Raw genomic sequence first — 23,896 nt, forward strand, 5'->3', positions numbered from 1 at the left:
GGCTATTATAATAGTCCAGGTCCAAGGTGATGAGGATCTGCACTAGAATGATGGTAGAATCATAAAGAAGTATGTTCAAGAGATACAGCAAAGGTGAAATGGACAGGCCTTGAAAACAGGTAAAGAGGGGTTAAGAGATAGTGGTGAAATGAGGATGACACTAATATTGTGAGTTTGAGGGACTGGAAGCTTGATTTATTACCCTTTACAGTGATAGGGAAGGTGAGGGATAAAGGAGGATTTAGGTAGAATGATCAAGAGTTTGGTTTTGAAAATGTTTAATTTAAGATGTCTACTGGACATCCAGTTCTAAATGTCTGAAAGACTTTTGAAGATGCCAGATTGGAGGTCAGCAGAGAGATTGGGGCAGATTAGGTAGATCTGAGAGTCACTAATGTAGAGATAGTAATTAAATCCATGGAAGCTGATTAGTTCACCAAGTAATGTGTTATAGAGAGAGAAAAGAAGAGGACCCAGGACAGAACACTGAGGGAACATTCACAGTTAGAGGGTGTGATCTGGACGATGTTCTAGCAAAGGAGACAGAAGGTATGGTCAGATAGGTAGATGGAGAACCAGGAGAGAGTGGTGTCCCAGAAACCCAGAGAGAAGAGGTTATTAAAGGAAGAGAAAGGGACCAGTGGTATCAAAGGCTTCAGAGAGGTCAAGAAGAATGAGGATTGAGAAAAAGCCATTTGATTTGGCAACTGAGAAATCATTAGTAATCTTTGGAGAGAACCATGTGAGTGGAATGATTAGGTTGAAAGCCAGAGAATTTTGTTACATTTCTCTAAGAGATACCTAAACATTATAACCTTATGTAAGTGTGAAATCCCCTACCCCCTTTTGTGATTATAATAGTATTAGCCTTTATGATTATTATCATAACACAATCATTAATTTTGATTTAATAGTCAAATAATGTAGTTTGCTTTATAGAAAGTATAAGGATTATTACAGTTTAGAGTGGTATCAAATCTTTTTTACAGGCATTTGACTTTAAGCCTATATTCCAAGAATTTCCATTAATCCTATCATATCCCTCTTGGGTGTATAACACGGTGGACAAACAAAAAGAGAGTATGGTCTTGTTTGTGCAACAAGACAGTCACATAGGAGGTGGAAGGATACTCTTGTTTGTATGTACCTGCCAAACCAATAACTCCTAATATTACACCATAATCATCAATAAAAGACACCAAGACCCTGACTTAAGGCCTTAGAAAGGTCAGTAATAATAATAATACACTTAAGTTACCACCCAAAATGATCTTCTTTTCCACCCACTAGTTTAATTAGCACTTTCATCATTAATTAAGAACCACCCATGTGAAAGATTTTTGGATCCATTTGATTTTAATTTTGATTGTTTTTTACTGTCACAGCATCATCAGATTTCTTGGTATAAAAAAAGCTGTCTCCTAAGGATCAGGGTCTCTGGTCTTGATCTTGACCAGGGTCCGGCTTTATTGGGAGTTTGGTCCCCTCTCAGTAAACCTGTTTATCTTGGAGTTTTTGCAATGGTGTGATAAATTTTTTCCACATTTAGCGGGTTTACATAATGGCCTTTTTCTTTGGTTTATCAAAGACTATTGAGTGACATAGTGTAGTTCTTAAAACACAGGAAATCTTTTGCCCTGAATTGTTCAAAAGTGTATTAATTTCCCTCAGATTTTCATGGGCTCCAAATGTGCAGCTAATTAAACAGGCCCTATAGCACCATACAAAATTCATAACTTCTAACCAGTATCACTGTTTACATGCTTATATTTTTAAGTAGTGTCAACATGGAATCTAGAAACCCCAAACTTGTAGCCTAGTAAGATCTGATGAACCCCAGTTTTAGGACTAACTTGTGGGTTGGAGACCCCAAAGCTTCTACTTGTTCTTGGTTCCATTGAGAATCCACCCTGAAGGGAATCTCAGGCTAGCAGTTTCAGACTGAATAATGGATCATAAGGTAAATGACAATCCTAGTTAGGTGGGACTAAGTATAAACCAAGTGACTCGTTACACAGTAGGCAGCACCTCCATCACATAAGCTGAAGGTCCTCAGTTGGATCCCCAAAAGGGGGATGTGGGACAATGGGGAAGCTTCTAAGGCAAAAAGAGTCACTTAGTTCTTTTTGCCTTAGAAGCAAATAATAAATATTGGAGGAGGTGTGGCAAAATTGGGACACATTGCTGGTGGAGTTGTGAATTGATCCAACCATGGCAATTTGGAATTATACCCAAAGGGCTTTAAAAGATTGTTTGCCCTTGTTCCATCTATATCACCACTGGGTTTGTACCCCAAAGAGTTAAAAAAAAAGTTTGTACAAAAATATTTATATCTGAGGTTTTGTCATGGCAAAAAATTGGAAAACAAGGGATGTCCCTCAATTGGGGAATGGCTGAACAAATTGTGGTATATGATGGTGATGGACTACTATTGTGCTGTAAGGAAAGATGAACTGCTTGATTTCTATCTGAACTGGAAAGACCTCCATTAACTGATGTGGAGTGAAGTGAGCAGAATCAGGAGAACATTATAGACAGAAAGTGAAATGTGGAATGATCAAATAAAATAGACTCTGCTATTAATAGCAATGCAATGATCAAGAACAATCCCCTGGAACTTATGCAAAAGAATGCTATCCACATCTATTGTATTGGTCTTCTCCTCCTGTGTACTTCTTTTTGAAATATATATTTACCTAATTTTATCTCTTTTCCCATTTCTCTTAGTATTAACCTTTTTACCCTTAGTTTTTTTTGACATATCCTATACAGTATGTCACTGTACCCCCTAAGTATACTTCTTCTAGCTACCCTTATGATAATAACAATTTTTTTTAAACATTATTTTCATTTGGTCAATTTCAAACATTATTCATTGGATACAAAAATCATTTTCTTTTCCTCCCCCACCCCTCTCATAGCCAACTCGCTATTCCACTGGGTATCATATGTGTCCTTGATCCAAACCCATTTCCATGTTGTTGATGTTTGCACTAGGATCTTAATTTAGAGTCTACATTCCCAATCATATCCCCTCGGCCCCTGTAGTCAAGCAGTTGCCTTTCCTCAGTGTTTTTACTCCCAGTTTTCCCTCTGCATGTGGATAGTGTTTTTTCTCATGGATTCCTCCAGATTATTCAGGGACATTGCATTGACACTAATGGAGAAGTCCATTACATTTGATTGTACCACAGTGTATCAGTCTCTGTGTACAGTGTTCTCCTGGTTCTGCTCCTTTCACTCTGCATCACTTCCTGGAGGTTGTTCCTGTCCCCATGGAATTCCTCCAGATAATAACAATTTTTAAGAGTTATCAATACTATCTTTTCACATAGGAATACAAATCATTTGAACTTATTGGGTCCCTTAATTTTTTTTTCCCCTTTCTTAATTGCCTTTTGGTGATTCTCTTGAATTCTGTATTTGGACATCAAATTTTCTGTTTGTCTGGTCTTTTCTTCAGGAATGCTTGGAAATCTTCCATTTTCTTAAATGACCATACTTTCCCCTGCAAGAATATAGTCACTTTTGCTGGGTAGTTGATTCTTAGTTGTAGACCCAGTTCCCTTGCTTTCTAGAATATCATATTTCATGCCCTTCAGTCCTTCAGTAGTATGGATGCAGCCAGTTCCTGTGTTGCTGTCCACATCTAGAGAAAGAACTATACGAGTAGTATTGCAAAAGAAAAATGTGATTTATTATTTGTTTATATGAGTATATGATTTTGGGGGTTGTGGTTTTTAAAGGATTGCTTTATTACAAATATGAATAATATGGAAATAGGTTTTGAGTAATAAGTCATGTATAAAACAGTGGAATTGCTTGTCAGCTTGAGGAGGGGAGAGTGAAGAGAGGAGGGAGAGAACATGAATCGTGTAACCATGGAAAAAATTCTAAAAATAAATTTAAATAAATATGTTTTTTTTTAAAAATTATTAAGCCTGTGATTGGGAAAAACTAAGGCCAAGAGAAGAATAAGAACTGATGATTGAAGAAGGAAGGCAGCAAATGATTAGACCATTCTGAGGAGCTTAGATGAAATGATCTCTTAGAAGATCCCATCCAGCTTGAATCTAAAATTCTGATTTCCCTGATACTGGCTTCCTTCTACAAAAAAGGAATAATAGAAGAATAAGCAATATATCCATCAAATTTGTGGATAGGAGAGGAATTTATGAGTCAACAAGAGATGGAGGGCATTGTGAAATATAAAATGGATAATTTTGAATACATTAAGTTGAAAGGTTTTTTTACAAATGAAGCAAATGCTGCCAAGATTATAAGGAAAGTAGAAAGTTAGGGAGAAATTTTTATAGACAGCCTCTTAGTAGAGGTTTAATATATAAAATATATTCAGAACTTTGTCAAATTTACCAGAATAAGAGCCATCCTTCAATTGATAATGGACAAAAGATATGAACAGATAATCTCAATGAAGCAATCAAGCATATGAAAAAATGCTCTAAATCGTTACTGATTAGAGAAATGCAAACCAAAGCAATTCTGAGATATCACCTTAGAACTATTAGAACTATTAGACAAATGACAAATGTTGGAGGGGATGTGGAAAAATGGGGACACCAATACATTGTTGGTGGGGCTGTGAACTGATAATCATGGTGGAGAGAAGTTTGGAATTATACCTAAAGAATTATAAAACTCTTGCTTCCCAAGGAGATAAGGGAAAGAGGAAAAGAAATATTTGAGGTGGCAATCGAGGGGATGCTTATTAATTGGGGAATGGCTGAACAAAATGTGGTTTATTATTGTGATAGAATACTACTGTGCCATAAGAAACAATAAGTAGACTGATTTTAAATAAACCTGGACAGAACTACATGAGATAACGAACAGTGCAATGAGTACAACCAGGAGAACATTATACACAGCCACAGAATTAATGCTGGAAGAATAAACCGAATATTACTTCCAGAAAGTGAACAGAAAGGTGAAACATGAAAGATTTATTTGTACATGTTGGTCTCCTTGAGGATATCTCTGTGATGAAGATCTGTGATGAGTGGGGAGGGGCTGGAACACTTGTGGGCAGGCTTTTTTATGTCAATTTGATGAAAATTTAATTAAAAACATAGAAGATTTGTGATTTCATTTGTGTACTGTCTTTTTCATTGTATAGGGAAATACTTGTTTTGTAAATTTTGGAATAATTAAAAAAATAAACAAATGCAAAGTCCAGAGAGGAGAAAATCTTAAAATGGAGAAAGCTTCACAAGTAGTTCCTCATGCCTGGAATAGACATGATCTTCACTTTCTAGCCTCATTACCTTTAAGGCCTCTGCCCAGGTATTACCTCTTTCACATAACCTTAACTAATTCTAACAGCCGAAAGCTTTCTCTTTCTCATGAATTATTCTTTGAACACTTCGAAATCTCTCCATCCCTCACTATTTTGAACATATTTCCTTTCCTCCCCCAATATAATATATGTTCTTTGGAGATAGTGAGTTTTGTGTTTTGTTGATATTGAAGCAGGAAGGTTATATATGGTATGTGCTTCAAGGAGATATAGAAGAATGAGGATTTGAAATAAAGTTCTAGAATCAGGTCCATACAAGGCTATCTGACTTTTGAAAGCAAGTTTCTATGAAAAGATTTGAAACTGAAGTCAGATTCCAGTGACTAGTTCTGGTGAAAGGTTGGACTCATTTGAGAACTTTGACAATAGAAAGAAGGGAATTAATTCTTAGAGTAGTAGTAGTAGTAGTAATTAGTAATTAGAGCAAAAGGTTTTTTGTTTGTTTGTTTTACTGGATGGGAGAACTTCAGAGAAGAAGGTAGGGGAGAATAATTGAAAGACAGAAGTCTGGACCAGAGTGGATGAGAGAGATAATACCATATGGAGGGACTTAATGATGGTGGAGTGGGGGAAGGAATACTTCTTCCTCTGAGCCTGAAGAGAATAAAAGGCTACCTAAAGAAAAAACTTGCTTTTTGATTTTTTTGAGATTAGAATAGGGAGTTTATACAAAGTAGAAATAAAGCACTGAGACCTTCTATTTAACAGTCGATGAAATTATGTCCAATTTAAGCTGCATATATTTTGTACAAAGGTTTTTGTGTATTGTCTTCCACTTTAGACTGAGTTCCTTGTGTGCAGGAACTGCCTTTTTTTGCCTTCACCTTATCACATAGTAGGTCCTTAATAAGTGTTTGTCGACAACTCGTTTTCAAATTTACAAATGGCATGTTAACTCTAAATAATTCTTTTTGTCTTACTTAAAACAGGTCAGATAACCTTTTCTGTGAATCCTCTGAAAGCCTTTATTTTGTGTCACCTATACAGTGTTTGAAAATAATAAAATAATTACTTTAAAAAAGACCATATAATTCTGTTATTACAAATTTAGATGAATTTCCTGCCCTTAGTCTAAATTGTCAGTGGTGATTGTTGTCTAAACTGTTGATTGTCCACCTATTTTGTATTGCTGCTTCTTGCTTGCCTTGCCTTATTCCTTATTTTTTAACATATTTTTATCGATATTTTTCATTTTTACCTGTATATCCCACTATATTCCTGTGCCAACTCCCGCTTAGAAGCATCTCTCACAATAACTGCGAGTGTGAAATCTCCTACCCCCTTTTATGATTATGATAATACTTACCTTTATGATTATTTTTGTAATTTAATCATTAGTTTTGATTTAATAGTCAAAGTGATACAGTTTACTTTATAAAATTATAGGAATTAGCTAAGAAAGTTACAGTTTTGGGTGGCATCAAATCTTGTTTACATCTTTTGACCTTAAGCTATATCCAAAAGTTTCTACCAAGCCCACCAAATCCTATTGGGTGGAAGCTCAAGAAGGTCAGGAAGGAGGCCTTCCTTGAGCAAAGAAGCAGGACAGTCACACTGGAGGTAGAGGGTCACTGTTGTTTTTACAAACTGCTGATTCCTAATATTGTCAGTAAAAGACACCAAGAGGGCTAAGAAAGGCCTTTGAAAGGTCAGCAACAATAATAGACCTAAGTTACCACCCAAAGTGATCTTCTTTTGCATTCACTATTTTTTTTTTTTGTATCACTGTCACTATGTTATAGGATTTCTCCATTTAAACAAGGCCATCTTCTAAGGCTCAGGGTCTCTGGTTCTGATCAATAAACCTATTATTTAGCTTGGAGTTCTGTATTGGTGTGATAAATTTTCACCATATAACAAAATTTTTAAAAAACCAACAAAAAAGATAAGCAAACCTAGCCAAACCATTAAAAAACTCTTCCATTATACACAAAGTTCCACATCAGTGGTATATTACCTCTGCAAATCATCTCTCTTCTTTTAAGACAAGACGTAGAGATTACTATTCTGTAATATTTAGTTCCTAGTTGTTTTGTGATTCTTACCATGTAAATTCTCAAAGTTATTGTGTATATGATTTTTCTGTTCTTTCCTACCTCTCTTGCATCTGTTCCCAAGTTCTTTCATTCTTATTCATATTTGTTATATACCTAGTTTCTTACATCTTAGTAATATTCCATAATTCTCTTGTACTATAATTTGTTCAGCTTTTCTCCAATCAGAAGAATATAATTTGTCTCCAGTCTTTTACTCCTGTTAAAAATAACAAAAATATTTTGGTGTATGTGAAGCCTTCCTTTTTATAATTAACCTCCATAAGGTGTATGCATAGCAGTAGAAATCTCTTAGTCAAAGAATATAGACATTTTATTAATTTTCTTTGCAAAATTTCAAATTGCTTTTTAGACTGGTTGGACCAATTCATATCACCAAGTATGCTTAGTCATACAGTACCTCTGACAACTGACCATTCTATCTTTTGTCATCTTTGTCATTTTGCTACTTGTGAGGTTAGATTTCTAGGTTGTTTATGTTTTTGATTTCCCTTATTAATAATTTAAAGCATTCTTTCATATAGTTGTTAGTTTTTCTTTTGAAAATTTTGCCTTTTGATGAATGAATGAATGAAAAAGCATTCATTAAAATTTGTATTATGCACTGAGCTCTCTGCTAAGTTCTAGAGCACTTCTAGGGTTTAAAAAGGAATGACAAAACAAAGACTTTTCCATTAGGAAATGGCTTTTTGGTCACCTATTTTTTTCCTTAGTCCTTTATCTTAGATATCAGACCCTTATCAGATATTTGAAACAAAAGATTTTTTTTTTCTCTACTTGACACTTTCCATTCTTATCCTTGCTGCTTTCATTTTGCTTATACAAAAAATTTTCAGTTGTATTAACCTCTATTCCTCATTTGGTTAAGCAACTCCATTAATTCAACCCCATTACATAGCTATGAAAGGCATTTGATCTATTGTTCTTTTAATATCTTTAAATGATATGATCCTTAATATTCAGGTCACATATCCTTTTTTAATTTATTGTGGAAGATGGTATAAGATGTTGGTCTAAATCAGGAGTTCTTAATTGGGGGAATGTGAATGTGTACATGCATGTATGTGTGTGTGTGTTTTTATATTTTAATAACCATTTCAATACAATTGGTTTCTTTGGTAATCCCATATATTTTACTTTATTCATTCACAAAATTATTCTGAGGGGGTCATAGGCTTCACTAGATTGCCAAAGGGGTCCATGAAACCTTAGTCTAATTCTAATTTCTACAAGGTTGCTTCTTTTGCTTTCCCCTGTAATTCTTGTCAAATAAGAGGATCGATAGATTGTTGAGGTGCTCAATTATTTCTGATTTTTCTTTGTTTAAACTGTTCCATTGAATTGTATGACAAGAATAGAAGAAGGACTGGATGTATGCCAAAAATGAAAGATGACAGGTGGACAGCCAGAGTACTCTGCTGGTACCCTTACAAAATCAGGAGAAAGTAAGAAAGGCCTCCAGCCATGCTTATTTGAAATCTGGCTCAGCCACTCATCAGACCACTTCTCACCCTCTGTGCCAGCAGCCTTCTCATGCTAGCAAATGATACTGCCAGCCCTGTGGTCTTTCTAAAGTAATAGATTCCTCCCTTCATATTTCCATTTGAGGAATTCCCCATGCTAGATGTGAGCACTTCTACCTCAGGTTGGGTTCTCTGGACTGCTTTTCTACCTTCTCCCACACTATTCCTCTCCCTGATTTTCTTCTTCCTTTCTTTTGTGTCTTTCTTCATTTAAATGTATGCCTTTTGAGGGTAGAAACTACCTTTCTTTTTGCATAGGTTTATTGGTAATTCTGGGCAATGATGGCAAGCCTATGGCACAGGTTCCAAAACACTCAGAGCACTGTGCTTGGCATATAGTACTTAAATGCTTTTTCTTTCTCTATCAACATCAATATCTATATTTCTTTCTTTCTATATCCATTCATTCATTCATCCAGAATGTTGGAGTGGATTCCATGTGGTAAAATTTAGGGCAAATGTAGTTGAGTCATACCAGCAGTGTGGGCAAGCAAAGATGCATTGTCATATGCATTGTTAGAGGGAACTGGGGAACTCCAAAATCAATGAAGTTATAGATCTATTTGAGTATTGATAAAATGATGCAGTTTTAGACTGCCCTCATATGATTATGTTAATTGCTTTGCTAATATTGAATTAGCCTTTAATCTTTGTTGTAGATCCAACTTAATCAGAATAAATGACTTTTTGAAAAAAACGCTTTCATTTTTTTTGCTAGCTTTTTGCCTTGCATTTTTGCAAGGATTTTATTTAGCATTTTTTGAATTTATATTCACTAATAATATTAATTTACAACTTTCTCCTTTAAAACTTTTTATAACTAGATATACTTTTTTAAAAGCTTTATAAATATTTGTTTTTCTCTCTTTGCCATATTTACTTTCACCTTTGAGGGAGAGGAGAGAAAGATGAAAGAAAAAGCAAAACCCTTGTAACAAATCTGCATAATCAAGAAGAAATTCCACATTGGTTATAGCCAAAAAAAAAATTCTCATGCATGCTTTATCTACCATCACCCTATCAGAAGGTGGGGATCTGCTTTATCATCTCCTTTCTGGAATTACATCCTATCATTACATTGATAAAAACTGAAGTCATTCAGAGTTATTTTCTTTACAGTTATACTTGTTAAGAGTATTAATTGTTGTCCTGCCCACTTTACACATCATCAATTCACATATTTCTTCACATATTTTTTTAAGCTGTCCCCTTCATCATTCCTTATAACACATTAGTATTCCATTACATTCATATAATCAATCAAAAAACATTTACTAAGTGTCTACTATGTGCTAGATAACTGTGTTAAATACAGAGGATGCATAAAGAACCAAAAGACAGGAGTTTAATTAGACATGTTCTATTTTTTGTGACTATTTGAGGTTTTCTTGACTGGAGCAATTTGTATTTTCTTCTCCACCTCATTTTATAATTTAGGAAACTGAGGCAAGTGACTTGCCCAGGGTCACACAGTTATTGTCTGAGGCAGATTTTGACTGTAGATCTTCCTGACTCTAGGTCCAGTGTTCTATTCACTGTGCCACTTAACTGCTAAGATACAGGATTAACAGAAGGTAATTAAAAGAGGAAAGACAATGGAAGAATATTTAGGGAAAGTTTACTATAGGATTTCAGCTGTTTCTTATAGGAAACCAGGGAAGTCAGCAATTCTGTAATTTATACGCATCCTTTTAGTTTCTAGTTCTATGCCTCTACAAAAAGATGTTATAAACATTTGTGTACATATAGGTTCTTTGTGTTTTTCATTCCTTTGAAGTATAGACATAGAAGTGACATTGCTGAGTCATAGGGTATGAACAGTTCAATAAGTTTTGTGGCATCATTTTAAATTGCTTTCCACAATAATTTTGTATTCACAGCTCTACCAATAGCGCAAATAGTGTACTTATTATCCCACAGTCTCGCCAATATTTGTCCTTTCCCTTTTTGTGAATTTTGCCAATCCTTTTGGGTGTGTCAAACTACCTCAGAGTTTGTTTAATTTGCATTTCTCTAATGATTAGTGATTAGCAATGTTATTGTATTAATTATTCTTTTAAAATTTTGTAGAACTTTACTGAAAATACATTTAAACCAAGGACCTTTCCCCAACCTCCATACATTGGTAGTTCTTTTTTTTTTCTTTAGGATATTTTTCCATGGTTGCATGATTCATGAATACCACCCCCTTCCCTCCCTGCTCCTGGAGCTGAAAAGCAATTCCACTAGGTTATACATATATCATTGTTGAAAACCTATTTCCATGTTATTCATATCTGCAATAGAGTGATCTTTTTAACATCAAAACCCTAATCATATCGATATCAAACTATGTAATTGATCACATGTTTTTCTTCTGCATTTCTGCTCCCACAGTTCTTTCTCTGGATGTGGATAGTATTCTTTCTCATAAGTTCCTCTGGATTGTCCTAGATTATTGCATTGCTGCTTAGTAGAGAAATCTGTTACATTTGATTGTGCCCTAATATATCAGTCTCTGTGTACAATGTTCTCCTGGTTCTGCTCCTTTTGCTCTGTACCAATCAATTCCTGTAGGTCTTTCCAGTTTACATGCAATTTCTCCAGTTCATTATTCCTTTCAGCACAATAATTTTCCATCACCATCAGATACCACAATTTGTTTAGCTATTCCCCAATCTATGGATACACCCTCATTTTTCAAATTTTTGTCACCACAAAAAGCATGGCCATAAATATTTTTGTACAAGTCTTTTTCCTTATTATCTTTTTGGGGTACAAACCTAGCAGTGGTATGGCTGGATCAAAAGGCAGGCATTTGAAAGCCCTTTGCACATGTTTCCAAATTGCCTTCCAGAATGGTTTGGACCAATTCACAACTCCACCAGCACTATATTAGTGTTCTAATTTTACCACATCCCCTCCAACATTTATCACTTTCCTTTGCTACCATATTGGCCAGTCTGCTAGGTGTGAGGTGGTACCTCAGAGTTGTTTTAATTCGCATTTCTCTGCTCAGGAGGGATTTAGAACACTTTTTCATGTGCTTATTGATAGTTTTGATTTCATCATGTGAAAACTGCCTATTCATGTCCCTTGACCATTGGTCGATTGGAGAATGGCTTGATTTTTGTAAATTTGATTTAATTTATACTTATATATTTGGGAAATTAAACCTATGTCAGAAAGTTTTGTTATAAAAATTGTTTTTTTAACATTTTGTTGCTCTCCTTCTAATTTTGGTTGCATTGCTTTTGTTTGTACAAAACCTTTTAAATTTAATATAGACAAAGTCATTCATTTTACATTTTGCAATGTTCTAATTTCTTGCTTGGTCTTAAATTCCTGTCTTTCCCACAGATCTGAAGGGTATATTATTCTATGTTCACTTAATTTATTTATGATTTCATTCTTTATTTTTAAGTCATTTACTCATTTTGAATTTATCTTGGTATAGGGTATAAGATGTTGATCTAAACCTAATTTGTCCCATACTGTTTTCCAATTTTCCCAGCAGTTTTTGTCAAATACTGAGTTCTTGTCCTGGGGTCTTTGGGTTTATCAAACACTACCTTGCTGGGGTCATTTACCACTAGTTTATTTTATTGACCCACCCTTCTGTCTCTTAGTCAATGCCATATCATTGGTTCTTTTAAAGCTACTTCAGTTTCCTTTTTAAAAAATTGAATTATTTAAGATCTCTGTTTGGTGTTATAATTTAGGTGTTTTATATTTTTGTAGCTAATTCTCTATCTTTGAATTCTCTGTTGTGTTGGTACTGAATAAGTCATGATTTTTTTTATTTCTTCTGGGTTTGTTGTGATTTCACCTTGTTCATTTTTTTATTTTGTTAATTTTATTCAACTCTTTTTCATTAAATTCAGTAAGGGATTATCATTTATTTAGTTTTCATCTGGGGATTTTTAATTTGTTCTCTTTCTAATTTTTTTAGTTGCAAGCCCAATTCATTGATCTCCTCACTCTATTTTGTTGATAATAGGCATTCAGAGATGTGAAAAGCACTGTTTTGTCTGTATCCATGGATTTTGATATATTGTCTCCTCATTGTCATTCTCTTCAATGAAATCAGTAATTGTTTCTATGATTTGTTTTTTGACCCCCCCAGTTTTGAAGAACTAGATCAATTTCCAATTCATTTTAATTTTGCTTCTCCATTATCCTTTACTAATTAGAATTTTTTTTGCATTATGATCTAAAGATTATTTCAGTTTTTCTGCATTTGTTTGCATTTTTAAAGCCCTAATGCATGATCAATCTTTGTATATGTACCATGTGTTCCTGAAAAGAAGGTATATTCCTTTTTATCCCTGTTCAGTTTTCTCCAGATACCTATTCATAACAATTTTTCTAACATTTCATTAACTTCCTTTACTTTTTTCTTATTTTTTTTTAGTTCAATTTATCTAGTTCTGGTAGGGGAAGGTTGAGGTCCCCCACTAGTATGGTTTTACTATCTATTTCTTCCTTTAGCTTCTTTAGTTTCTCCTTTAGAAATCTGAATGCTATACCATTTGGTGCATAAATGTTTATTACTGAAATTCATTGTTTATAGTACCTTTTAGCAAGATGTAGTTTCCTTCCTTATCTCTTTTAATCCAATCGATTTTTACTTTGGCTTTGTCTGATATCATGATTGCTATTGAAATAATGGTAGGGTTTTTTGGGAATGTTACAATGTAGGGCCAATATCAGAAGAATAAACTTTGGGAAGGTTATCTGCTTTTTTTATTTTAGATGATTCATAATAAATTTTGCTCCAGCCTTTTACCTTTAATCTGTGTGTGTCACCCTGCCTCAAATGTGTTTCATGTAAGCAAACACATAGTAGGAATCTGGTTTTTAATCCTCTCTGATATCTGTTTCCATCTATGGGTGAGTTCATCCCATTCACATTCAGAGTTATGATTATTAACTGTGTATAGCCCTCCATCTTATTTTCACTTTAGATCCTGCTCTATTCCCTTTCACCCTGTTCCTCCTCACCAATATTTTGCTTTTTATCACCCCCCCACCCACTCTCCTCCCACTTCATTTATCTCCCCCTTCCCTTATATCATTTCCCTTCTACTTCTCTGTAGGGTAAGATATAATTCTATACCATAATGAGTATATTTGTTTTTCCCTTTCTGAGCCAGTTAAAATTTGAATAAAATGTAAGCAATGCCCATTACCATCCTTTTCCACCCCTCCCTATTATGATTTTTCACAACTCTTTATATTATATAATTTACTCCATTCTATTGTCTCTCCCTTCCCTTTTCTTTCAATGCAATCCTCTTTCAACTCTTGATTTTTTTACATATTATCATATGCATAAATATCATCATACATACATATTGTTTTATATTATCATATTTATATACACATCATATCATCATATATATCATATCAACATAATCAACTTACGGCCCCACCATATTTCTAAGTATATTCATTCTATCTCCTCTACTACTAAGAATAATTATTGAGAATTACAGATATCCTCTTTACATGTAGAAATATAAACATTCTGACCTTAATGAATCTCTTAAATTTTCTCTTTCTTATTTACCTTTTATGGTTTCTTCTTGTTTGGACTTCAGATTTTTGTTTAGGTCTGGCTTATTCCTCAGGAATTCTTTGAAATCTTCTATCTTATTGAATGTCCATTTTTCCCCCTGGAAGAATATACTCAGTTTTTCTGGGTAGGTGACTCTGGGTTGTAAACTTAGATCTTTTGACTTCCTAAATATCATATTCCAAGCCTTTCAGTCCTTTAATGTAGAAACTTCTAGGTCCTGTGTGATCCTGATTATAGCCCCATGGTATTTGAATTGTTTCTTTCTGGCTTCTTGCAATATTTTCTCCATGACTTGGGGGGCTCTTGAATTTAGCTATTACATTCCTGGAAGTTGTCATTTGAGGATTTCTTTCTGGAGGTGATCTGTGAATTCTTTCAATTTCAATTGTATTTTCTTGTTCAAGGATATCTGGGCAGCTTTCTTTGATAATTTCTTGTATTATGATGTCCTAGCTTTTTTCTTGATCATGGTTTTCAGGTAGTCCAATAATTCTCAAATTGTCTTGCATGGATCTATTTTCCAGGTTAGTTGTTTTTTGAAGAATATATTTCATGCTTTCCTCTGTTGTTGTTTTTTTATTCCTTTGATCCTGCTTTATTGTTTCTTGATTTCTCATGAAACCATTAGTTTTTAGTTATCAATTCTGATTTTTAAGGCCTGATTTTCTTCTGTCAGTTTTTTTTTTTCATTTAGCCTATTTCTTCTTGCAATGCTTTCATTTCTCTTCCCCAATTTTACTCTGCCTCTCTTAATGGGTTTTTGAAGTCTTTTTTGAGCTCTTCCATAATCTGTGTCAAAGTCATATTTTTCTTTTGGACTTTCTGTGTTTTTGCTTTGCTTTCACTATCCCCTTCTGTGTCTGTACTTTGGTCTTTGTCTCCATAAAAAGTCTTTAGAGTTAGGTACTTTTTTTGTTGTTTGCTCATTTTTCTACCTTTTTGTAGGTAGGCTTTGTTTTCTGGGAGTTTAGGTTACCCTCTTAAACTTCAGTCCTTCCCTGATGCTCCTTACCTTATTTTTTGGGTTTCTGCCAATTTTAGTTCTTCTAAGATAGTAGGATAGCCTGAGGGCTGGGAGCTCTGAGGGCCTCCTGCCATTGCCTATTCAGTTAACCCTTGAGATGCTGATAGCTTTATGACTTGCCTCAGGCTAGTGCATAAGTTTTTGATCTCACTATGAACTTGATCAAATCAAGTACACAGTGAGCTCTGCCCTGAGCCCCTGGCAAAAAGATCCAGATCCCTCCCTCCCCCCTTAGATAAACTAACTACCCCAAGCTGGGGTCTATGTCCTCACCACAGGGTCAGACTGGGACTCCTGGCTTCCTCTGAGCCCATACAGATCAGTCCACTTTAGTATAGATTGCCCTGGGCTGGGATTCTGAACTTCACTACAGGCTTGAAACCTCAAATGGTATGGTTTGGCTTGGACCTCTGTTTGTCCAGGTAAGTTCTCAGGGTCTGAATATTGGCTTAGTATTAGATTCCAAACCTGGGGTAACAGATGTGAGGTCAGGGTGTGTGGCTTGCTGTCTGGGTTCCCCTCTCACCCCAGTGCCCCAGATGTTCTCTGCCTTCCTTTTAAGTCTTTTGTTTCTTGAACATTGTTTCTGTCTCTTTCTTTATTGGTTCTTTTGCTCTTGTATTCATTTTGTGTTTGTTTGTTTTATTTTTTCATATTGATTGGGGGAATTCTGATGGTAACCTTGAGCTGTTCTGCCTTTCTCTGCCATCTTGGCTCAACATTTAATATTATGAGAGATATATTTATATTTTCCTTTACTTCATTTCCCTTTCCTTCATTAAGCCTAATATTTAATTTTTTTAAATTTAAAATCTTAGCTCCCACATATAACCCTATTCCTAAAGGCGTCTTCAATTTTGTCAACTTTTTTTCTAGTTTTGGAGGGTTTACTTAAAATTTTTTCAAGTCATTCATTTGGTTATCCATTTCTTCCTCTCCTTCCTTTCACTCCAAGTCAAGTGGTTAATTAAAATAAAATCTTCCTCCTCTTTCCTACAACAGATTTTGTGGCCTTTTGGAAGGTTTTTCTAAAAGTGATTTTTTCACTTTCTTTGCAATTTTATTTTCTGTATCCTAATTTTTTCTTTATTTGCTTTTCTCATGCAGTTAAAGCTTTTGAGGTACTGGAATACTCTGTTTTAACATTTTGCCTTCATAGACTCTGCCCAAATATTCCTTTTTTTTTCTTTTGTACCCTACTCTTAGAAATTTAATAGGGAAATAATATAGGATAGAAACAGTCAAATTGTAGGAATTAGTGTCCCAAAATGTCAAGTTTTATAATCTGCTCTTCCCATTACTATATTCTGATTTGCTTGACCATTCACTTTTTAATCCATGCCCTCCTACTTTAGGAAGCCAGCTGCTCCTAGGAGTTCAAATTTCCCTCCTCTTGGCACAAGATGTTACCATAGTGCAACATATTCTTAGAGGAGGGAATCTTCCATGTATCAACTCCTCTTAGATTAAGTCACCATTTCTCTTCATGGTCATATATCTCTTCTTCTCCATAGTTAGTATTCTTTTATTGGACCCTTTCCTCTTTCTCTCTTAGGTTAAGATCCCCTTTTTATTCCCTCAGTTTTAATTTCTCACTTCTTCCACCTCTCTCCCATTCTCCTGTACCCCAGCTTCTTGTTGAGAGACTATTTAGAGAGTATTTAGAGCTTCAATTCTGCTCCTCTGCTTTGTGTTTTCTAACCCTTTAAATTCTACTTTATTTCCTTATGTGCTTTTTATTTCCTCATGATTTCCCCTTATTTTTTTTTACTCCAGGTTAATTTTTCCTTTAAAAAACCAACAACTTCTGAATGCATTGGAATTTATTTTATAATGTTTGAGGTGTTTGTAAATCTACTATTATGTTCACCTCTTTTTTCTTTTCATGAATGTCTTAAATTCCTCTTTTTATTTTTGACCCATCCTCAAATTTCTTTTTGTTCCAAAATTTCTTGGGATGCTACAAAATTCTGTGCCTCATCAGGCTTTGGTTCACTTTCTTCTGTAATATTTATTAAAAGAGTTTTGTAATCTTCTTATCCTCCCTTCTAGTTTTATCTTCTGTTGTTTTATTTGCCTGTGCTCTTTTCCCCTGGATATTCCTATGCTTACTTTATGTCTCCTCCCTCTCTGCTGATAGGTATCCTGGAGCGAGGCTGCAAAGCTATCTTAGCCTCCTTCCTCATTAGGGACTTGGCATGTATTGACTTGAGTTCCTGTCTCTCACATATCCTTTGTAGGGGACAAGAGTAGATCTAACTGAATTTTAGTTCTCTTTCTTTTCAGACTCATGTTGGCTTGCCCTAGAAGGACCTTTGGTTTTCCTCCCTTTCTTTCGCTGGTTCAGCTTAATCAGGATCTGCCCTAACAGCCTCTACAGCCTTCTGGGGGGGTGGGGAGAGAAGCTAGGAGCAGTATGATAAGAGTGTGAGGAGAGATGTAGGAAGGATAATCCCCAGGTCCAGGCTCTCCAATTGATTTGTGTGCCTCTGCCCCAGGGACCTTTTGGCTCATGGAGGAAAGGTGCTAAGTGAAGTCTTAGCTTTTTTTGTATGTTAATTTCTAAGGATTTTATTTATGAGGGCATCTTTTTTTCTCTCTTTCTATGGATTCAGCTTTAATTAAGCTGTCAGATAATTCCTTTTTTGGAGGAATTTTCTTTCAGAGTCAATGAGAATTGGGAAAAATGTTTAGTCTGCCAGTCTTCCCAGTATTTTCAAATTTTGTCTTGATGGACCTAGTATGTTCCATTGACTTAGCATTTGAAAAACCAGTGGAGGGTGTAGGTATGCCACTTGAGCATTAATATTTTTGGCCTTTTGGTCTTGTAGCAAAAAAAAAAAAGTGAAGAATCATAAAATGTCAACTAGCAGAAAAGGGGAAAAAATTAAATGAGGATGCTTAACATAATTAACTACTTTTGAACTGTGTTTTAAAATGAATCAGCAAAAAAAAATGGAAAAGCAAAATTTCAAGATAACTACAAGGGACTTGGGATAAAAATGCTATCCACATTGAGTACATATCAAAACATGCCATCTTCTACTATATTTCCTTCATCAGATTTCTGTTTTATGTATGATATATGTCTTCTATCATGACATGAAGAATATGGAAATATTTATTACAGGAAAGTACAGATATAACCTATATCAGACTATTCACCACATCAGGTAGGGTAGAGAAGAAGAGGTGCTAAATTTTAAAATGTTAAAAAAGAATTGTCAAAAAACTTTTCTACATGCAACTGAAAATAAAAATAAATAGAGAACTTTGTCAAATTTATAAGTGTAAGAACCATCCCTCAGTTGATAAATGGGCAAAAAGATATGAAGAGATAATTTTTCAGTGAAGAAATCAGACATATGTAAGTATATGAAAAAATGTCTTAAATAGCTACTGATTAGAGAAATGTAAACCAAAACAGTTATGAGATATCTTCTCACACCCAACAGATACCCTGAAATGACAAATATTGGAGGGAATATGGAAAAATGAGGATATCAAAATACTGTTGGTGAAATTGTGAACTGATCCAGCTATTTTGTAGAGCAATTTGGAATTATATCCAGAGAGTAATAAAACCATGTATACCTTTTGACCCAGTAATACCATGATTAGGTTTATTTCCTAAGGTGATCTGAAAAAAAGAAAAAAGAACCTATACATTCCAAAATATTAATAGCATCTCTCTTTGTGGTGACAAAGAACTGTAAATTGAGGGAATGCCCAGCAATTGGGGAATGACTAAATAGGATGTGATATATGATTGTGATGGGATACTACTATGCCATAAGAAAATATGAGCAGGCTAATTTAAAAAACAAACAAATAACTTTGAAAGAACTACATTGGATAATGAATAGCAAAATGAGTAGAAACAAGAAAACATTATACACAGCTACAAATTTAATACTTAAGTAAATTGTGAATGTTACCTTCAAAGAATGAACTGAAAATTGGAAAAATGAAAGACTGATTTATGCACACATATCTATCTTGTGAATGATGCCTCTATGATATAGGGGTGAGAGGGAGGGGCTAAGATACTTGCAAAAAAATTCAATTAATAAGAAAAAAGAGAATTAGACTACTGACTTTGTACAACTCTGCTTTACTTAAGTCCAATTCACACTTGAGTCAAGACAACTCCCCATTTGGTCCTCTTGGAAAAAAAGGACAAACAATGAGGGGGAAATGATAGGGTCATAAAAGTAGAAGGGAACAATAAAACTTTTAAAACAAGATATTGTGATAGAGTTTTGGTTTGTGAATTTTGAGATCTGGGTTCCTTTTTGATTAAATTTTGTTTTTATTGATGCCCTTTTGTTTTTATATCATATTCATTTATGAATTAATTTTCCTGCCCTTCAAGCCAGAGAGTCATCCTATTAACAAATATTTTAAAAGGAAGAAAGAAAAACGTCAGTTCAAAGCAAGCAAACTTAAAACTTAAATGGTATCTGAATTCATATGTTAAAATTCTATACTCCTAGACCTCTACTTCTTTTTTTTTTTAAACCCTTACCTTCTGTCTTAGAATCAATATTAGGTATTGGTTCTAAGGCAGAATAGTGGTAAGGGCTGGGCAATGGGGGTTAAATGGTTTGTCCAGGGTCACACAACTGGGAAGTGTCTGAGGTCAGATTTGATCCCAGGACTTCCTGTCTCTGGGCCTGACTCTCAATCTACTGAGTCACCCAGCTGCCCCTAGACCACTACTTCTGTAAGGGAAAGAAATTAACTTTCTTAACACTTCTATTGGGGTAAGTTAAGTCATTATAAAATGAGGTATTAACTTCTTTAGTTGTTTTTGTTGTTTTTTTTTTCATTTTCAGGGTTGTAGCCATTGGGTATGTTGTTTTCTTGGTTAAGAGACCCAATTTTCAAATTCTCACTGGTAAAAGCAAATTTAGATTATCTTTCCTAATTCCTCCATTTTACAAATAAAAAAACAGAACTAGAATTGGTATACCCATGCCTTGTCCAGATCTTATGTTCTATGGTTCTAGTGCTACATAGAACTGGGACTAATAACATTTTTATATAAAAATAAATATTTCTTATGGAATTTTATTTAAGTGCTTACTTCATGCAAGGCACTGGACTGGGTAATGAGACTATGAAGGTGAAAAAATGGGCTAATAGTTTCCTTCATACCCTTTACAATGTATCTATGTTACTTGCCATTCCCTCAGCTCAATCTTTTATCTTCTTCCTCCTTGTATTCACATTGAACATCTCCAATGCATGGGATTCATTTCCTGTTAATCTTTCCCTTTCAGAATACTTTACTCAGGTGCCAACTTCTCTGTAATTTTTCCAGATTCCCCAGTTTATTCTCATTTTTCAAATTTTCTTAGAGCACTTTGTCTAGATTTTTCATTAGTACCAGTTTCTCCCTGCTTTTTATTATATTTATCTGGGTATGTTCATATCTGCTCACCTATCTCTCTTCTTTCTCTTTTTCTCTATCCCAAAACGATCAATTTTACATCAGTAATTTTTATTTCTTTTCTTTTTTTGTAACCTCTAATGACTAAGTCAGTGTCTGGAACATAATAGGAGCTACAGTAAATCTTTTTTGAAGAGATGGTCTCTGAAGTGACAAATTTATAATTGAATGGGGGAATATGAATCTTTTTCAAATTAATTTTTTTTCCCCTAACATGCTGTACTTTGGATTTGGTTGTCTGTTTTTATAGAATAAAAGTTCTAATGGCTGGAAACAGAGGAAGAGGGCGTGCTTCTTTTACCTTTAATATCGAGGCCATTGGTTTTGCTAGAGGTGAAAAGTTACCTGATGTGGTATTGAAACCTCCACCTCTATATCCTGTAAGTATCTCAGTTTGCTATTCTTTTTTATGTATGGGTTCTCAACCATAAACCCTTCCAGCAGTTTGGTAGAGATTATGGACACCTCAGAATCAATTTAAATGCATAAAACAAAATACATGAAATTAATTACAAAGGGAATCACTTGTACTGAAATGCAGTTTTTTAAAGTTCATGGACCCAATTACATGGACCCCAATTACATGAGCCCATATAATAATGGAAGAGATTCAAGTTTACTTCACTTACTTTTGCTGAATTAGTTTATTCTTCTCTGAACTGATTTCAGTTTCTACACAGCCCTCTTTTGGTCTAGAAATATGATTTCATCAGATGGAGAATTACCAGTATAGAAACTACCTCTACCAATACAGATGAGCAATTTTGTTATAATTTTGAGAGTTACCTGTGTGTTTGCCTTAAACTGTGACCGTGAAAATATGGTTTCAAGACAGTATCTTGATTTTATATTAAAAATAAAGTGGTCGCCATGGGAAAATTCCCAATATGAAATACCCAAGTCAGCTGGATTTTTATGGAGATTTTAATTAATACAAATTAAGGAATTAATGAAAGGGAGAGAGAGAGTAAGAGGAAATAATGAGAAAAAGAGCTAGGCCAGCCTAGGCTTAAGCCTTAAGAGAGAGATCAGTTAGTCTTTAATCCATTCACCACAAGATTTGTCCCAAGCAAGATTATAGTGTTCAGAGAGACCCACCAGTTCAGCTCCTCAGCTCAACTTCAGCTTTCAAGGCTGCAATCCCCTTCAGAGGCCTTTCTGACCTCCTTTTAAAGAGAATTTTCTCCTATGTCACCTCCCCTAAGTTTTCACATCTACCAATCACAGGAGATGTTTTCACAGGACTGACCACTCTTAATTTACACCTTCTTTAGTTCTCAACTTCTCTGGGTAGACTAAAACTTCACACCTCTTTTGTTAAGCTTGTCCCTTGCAAGTTTGTAAGTTGCTTGACCTTTTAGTGATTAATTTGACCTTTATAGGTACTTAGCACCTTTTTGTATTAGATCAAAAAACAGACTTAGCTTAAGGGCTTTTGCCTCACTATAAGTAAGAGTTTAGTACTTTTTCATTGTTCAGTAAGGAGTTTACAACTTTATCTTCCCCTTAGTATGCTTACAAATGGGTGGAGTAATGTTAGAGTTCTCACATTCCTGATCAAGTACCTTCATTGTTTAAAATGGGGAATGGACTTAACCAAATGTTCTAAGGTAGAGTCTAAGAATTTTTCGCATTCACAAGTCTGAGAAATTTTAAGATTCACACCTGGGACTCCAAGAATTTATTTGACTTGTCTATGGTAACCTAAATAGAAAGTAACAGAGGACAAAACTATATCTTCCTGACTTTATTATTCACTATGCTGTATTTACATGTATTATTTTAAAATGTGGGGGGTAAGTTTTGCAAGATGTATGAGCCAATTGCTTACTATTTCCTGGAGTGGCAAGAGAAGCAAGGGAAAGAGACAATTTGGATCTTATAATTTTGAGAAACGTGTAAAATTGTTATTACATGTAATTGTGAAAATAAAATATAAAATAAAGAAAGTGAGAAAGAGTGGATTAGGATTTAATTATGGGTCCAAATAGTAGCAAAATAGATCATTAGGATAATAACCTTTACTACTTTTAAATATTTTACTTTTTGCTATCTCCAGATCTTAATCTGTTTAAAAAATTATAGGCCTGCTTTATTAAATTATATTCAAATTGTTACATATAACAACCAGGTTTTCCCCCCCCCTGGAGGGCAAGAAAGGGCTTAAACTATACTTTTACTTAAATACTCTGTCCCTCTTGTATGTATAAAATTGTATTTTGTTCCTAAGTATGCTATTTAAACTAGTTATTTAACTTATTCAAGTTACTTTGAAACATTTTTATTTTCCAAGTTAGCATGATATCCAGATTTAATTAACATGCTTCAAGCTTAATAATAGCTAACATTTATGGGAAGCTTTAAGTTTTACATAGTATTTTATATCATTTTATTTGATCATCACAACAACCCTGTGGGGAAGCTGCCATTATTATTTCAATTTTGAGGATGAGGAAAATGAGTCAGTTTTCCAGGATCACATAGCTAGTAAGTATCTGAGAAATTATTCAACCTCAGATCTTCTTGACTCCAAGTTATTTACACTATCCAGTTGCACACTTGTTAAATCAATTCCCAATTTTTGGTATGCTGCTTAAGAAATCAAGGACTATGAATATTAGACATCTCATTAGCTTTTTTGGATGGTTTATCCAACATCTCTGTTCAGGTGATTCCCAAATATCTCTGTGCTCTAGTCCCATATTACTGAATGCCCATTGGGCAATTCAGGATGTTCAAGAAACATGTCAGGCTCAACATGTCTAAAATAGAGCTCAAGGTTTTTTCCTTCTGAACTTCCCTATTTCTAGAGAGGATACCACCATCTTTCCAGGTACCAGATTTATAGCCTCAGAGCTATAATTGATTCTTTCCTCTTCCTCATCCCACATATCTAATCAGTTGCTAAGTCATGTTCATTATATCTGTATAACATCTCCCATATCTGTCTCCTTTGTTCTACT

At 34.5% G+C, this 23,896-nt stretch overlaps 1 protein-coding gene across 3 annotated transcripts in view; it reads left to right on the forward strand.

Moving 5' to 3' along the window:
* The window catches only part of POLR3G (RNA polymerase III subunit G), a 71,449-nt gene that overhangs the window by 2,155 nt on the left and 45,398 nt on the right, over window positions 1-23,896 (forward strand). For all 3 annotated transcript variants that reach the window (XM_007487324.2, XM_007487325.2, XM_001362746.3), the window contains exon 2: window positions 21,184-21,313. In XM_007487324.2, the coding sequence (XP_007487386.1) occupies window positions 21,184-21,313 (130 nt within the window). The remainder of the gene's footprint in view (window positions 1-21,183; window positions 21,314-23,896) is intronic.

Source organism: Monodelphis domestica, chromosome 3, assembly GCF_027887165.1.
Source record: "Monodelphis domestica isolate mMonDom1 chromosome 3, mMonDom1.pri, whole genome shotgun sequence".
Lineage (NCBI taxonomy): Eukaryota > Metazoa > Chordata > Mammalia > Didelphimorphia > Didelphidae > Monodelphis > Monodelphis domestica.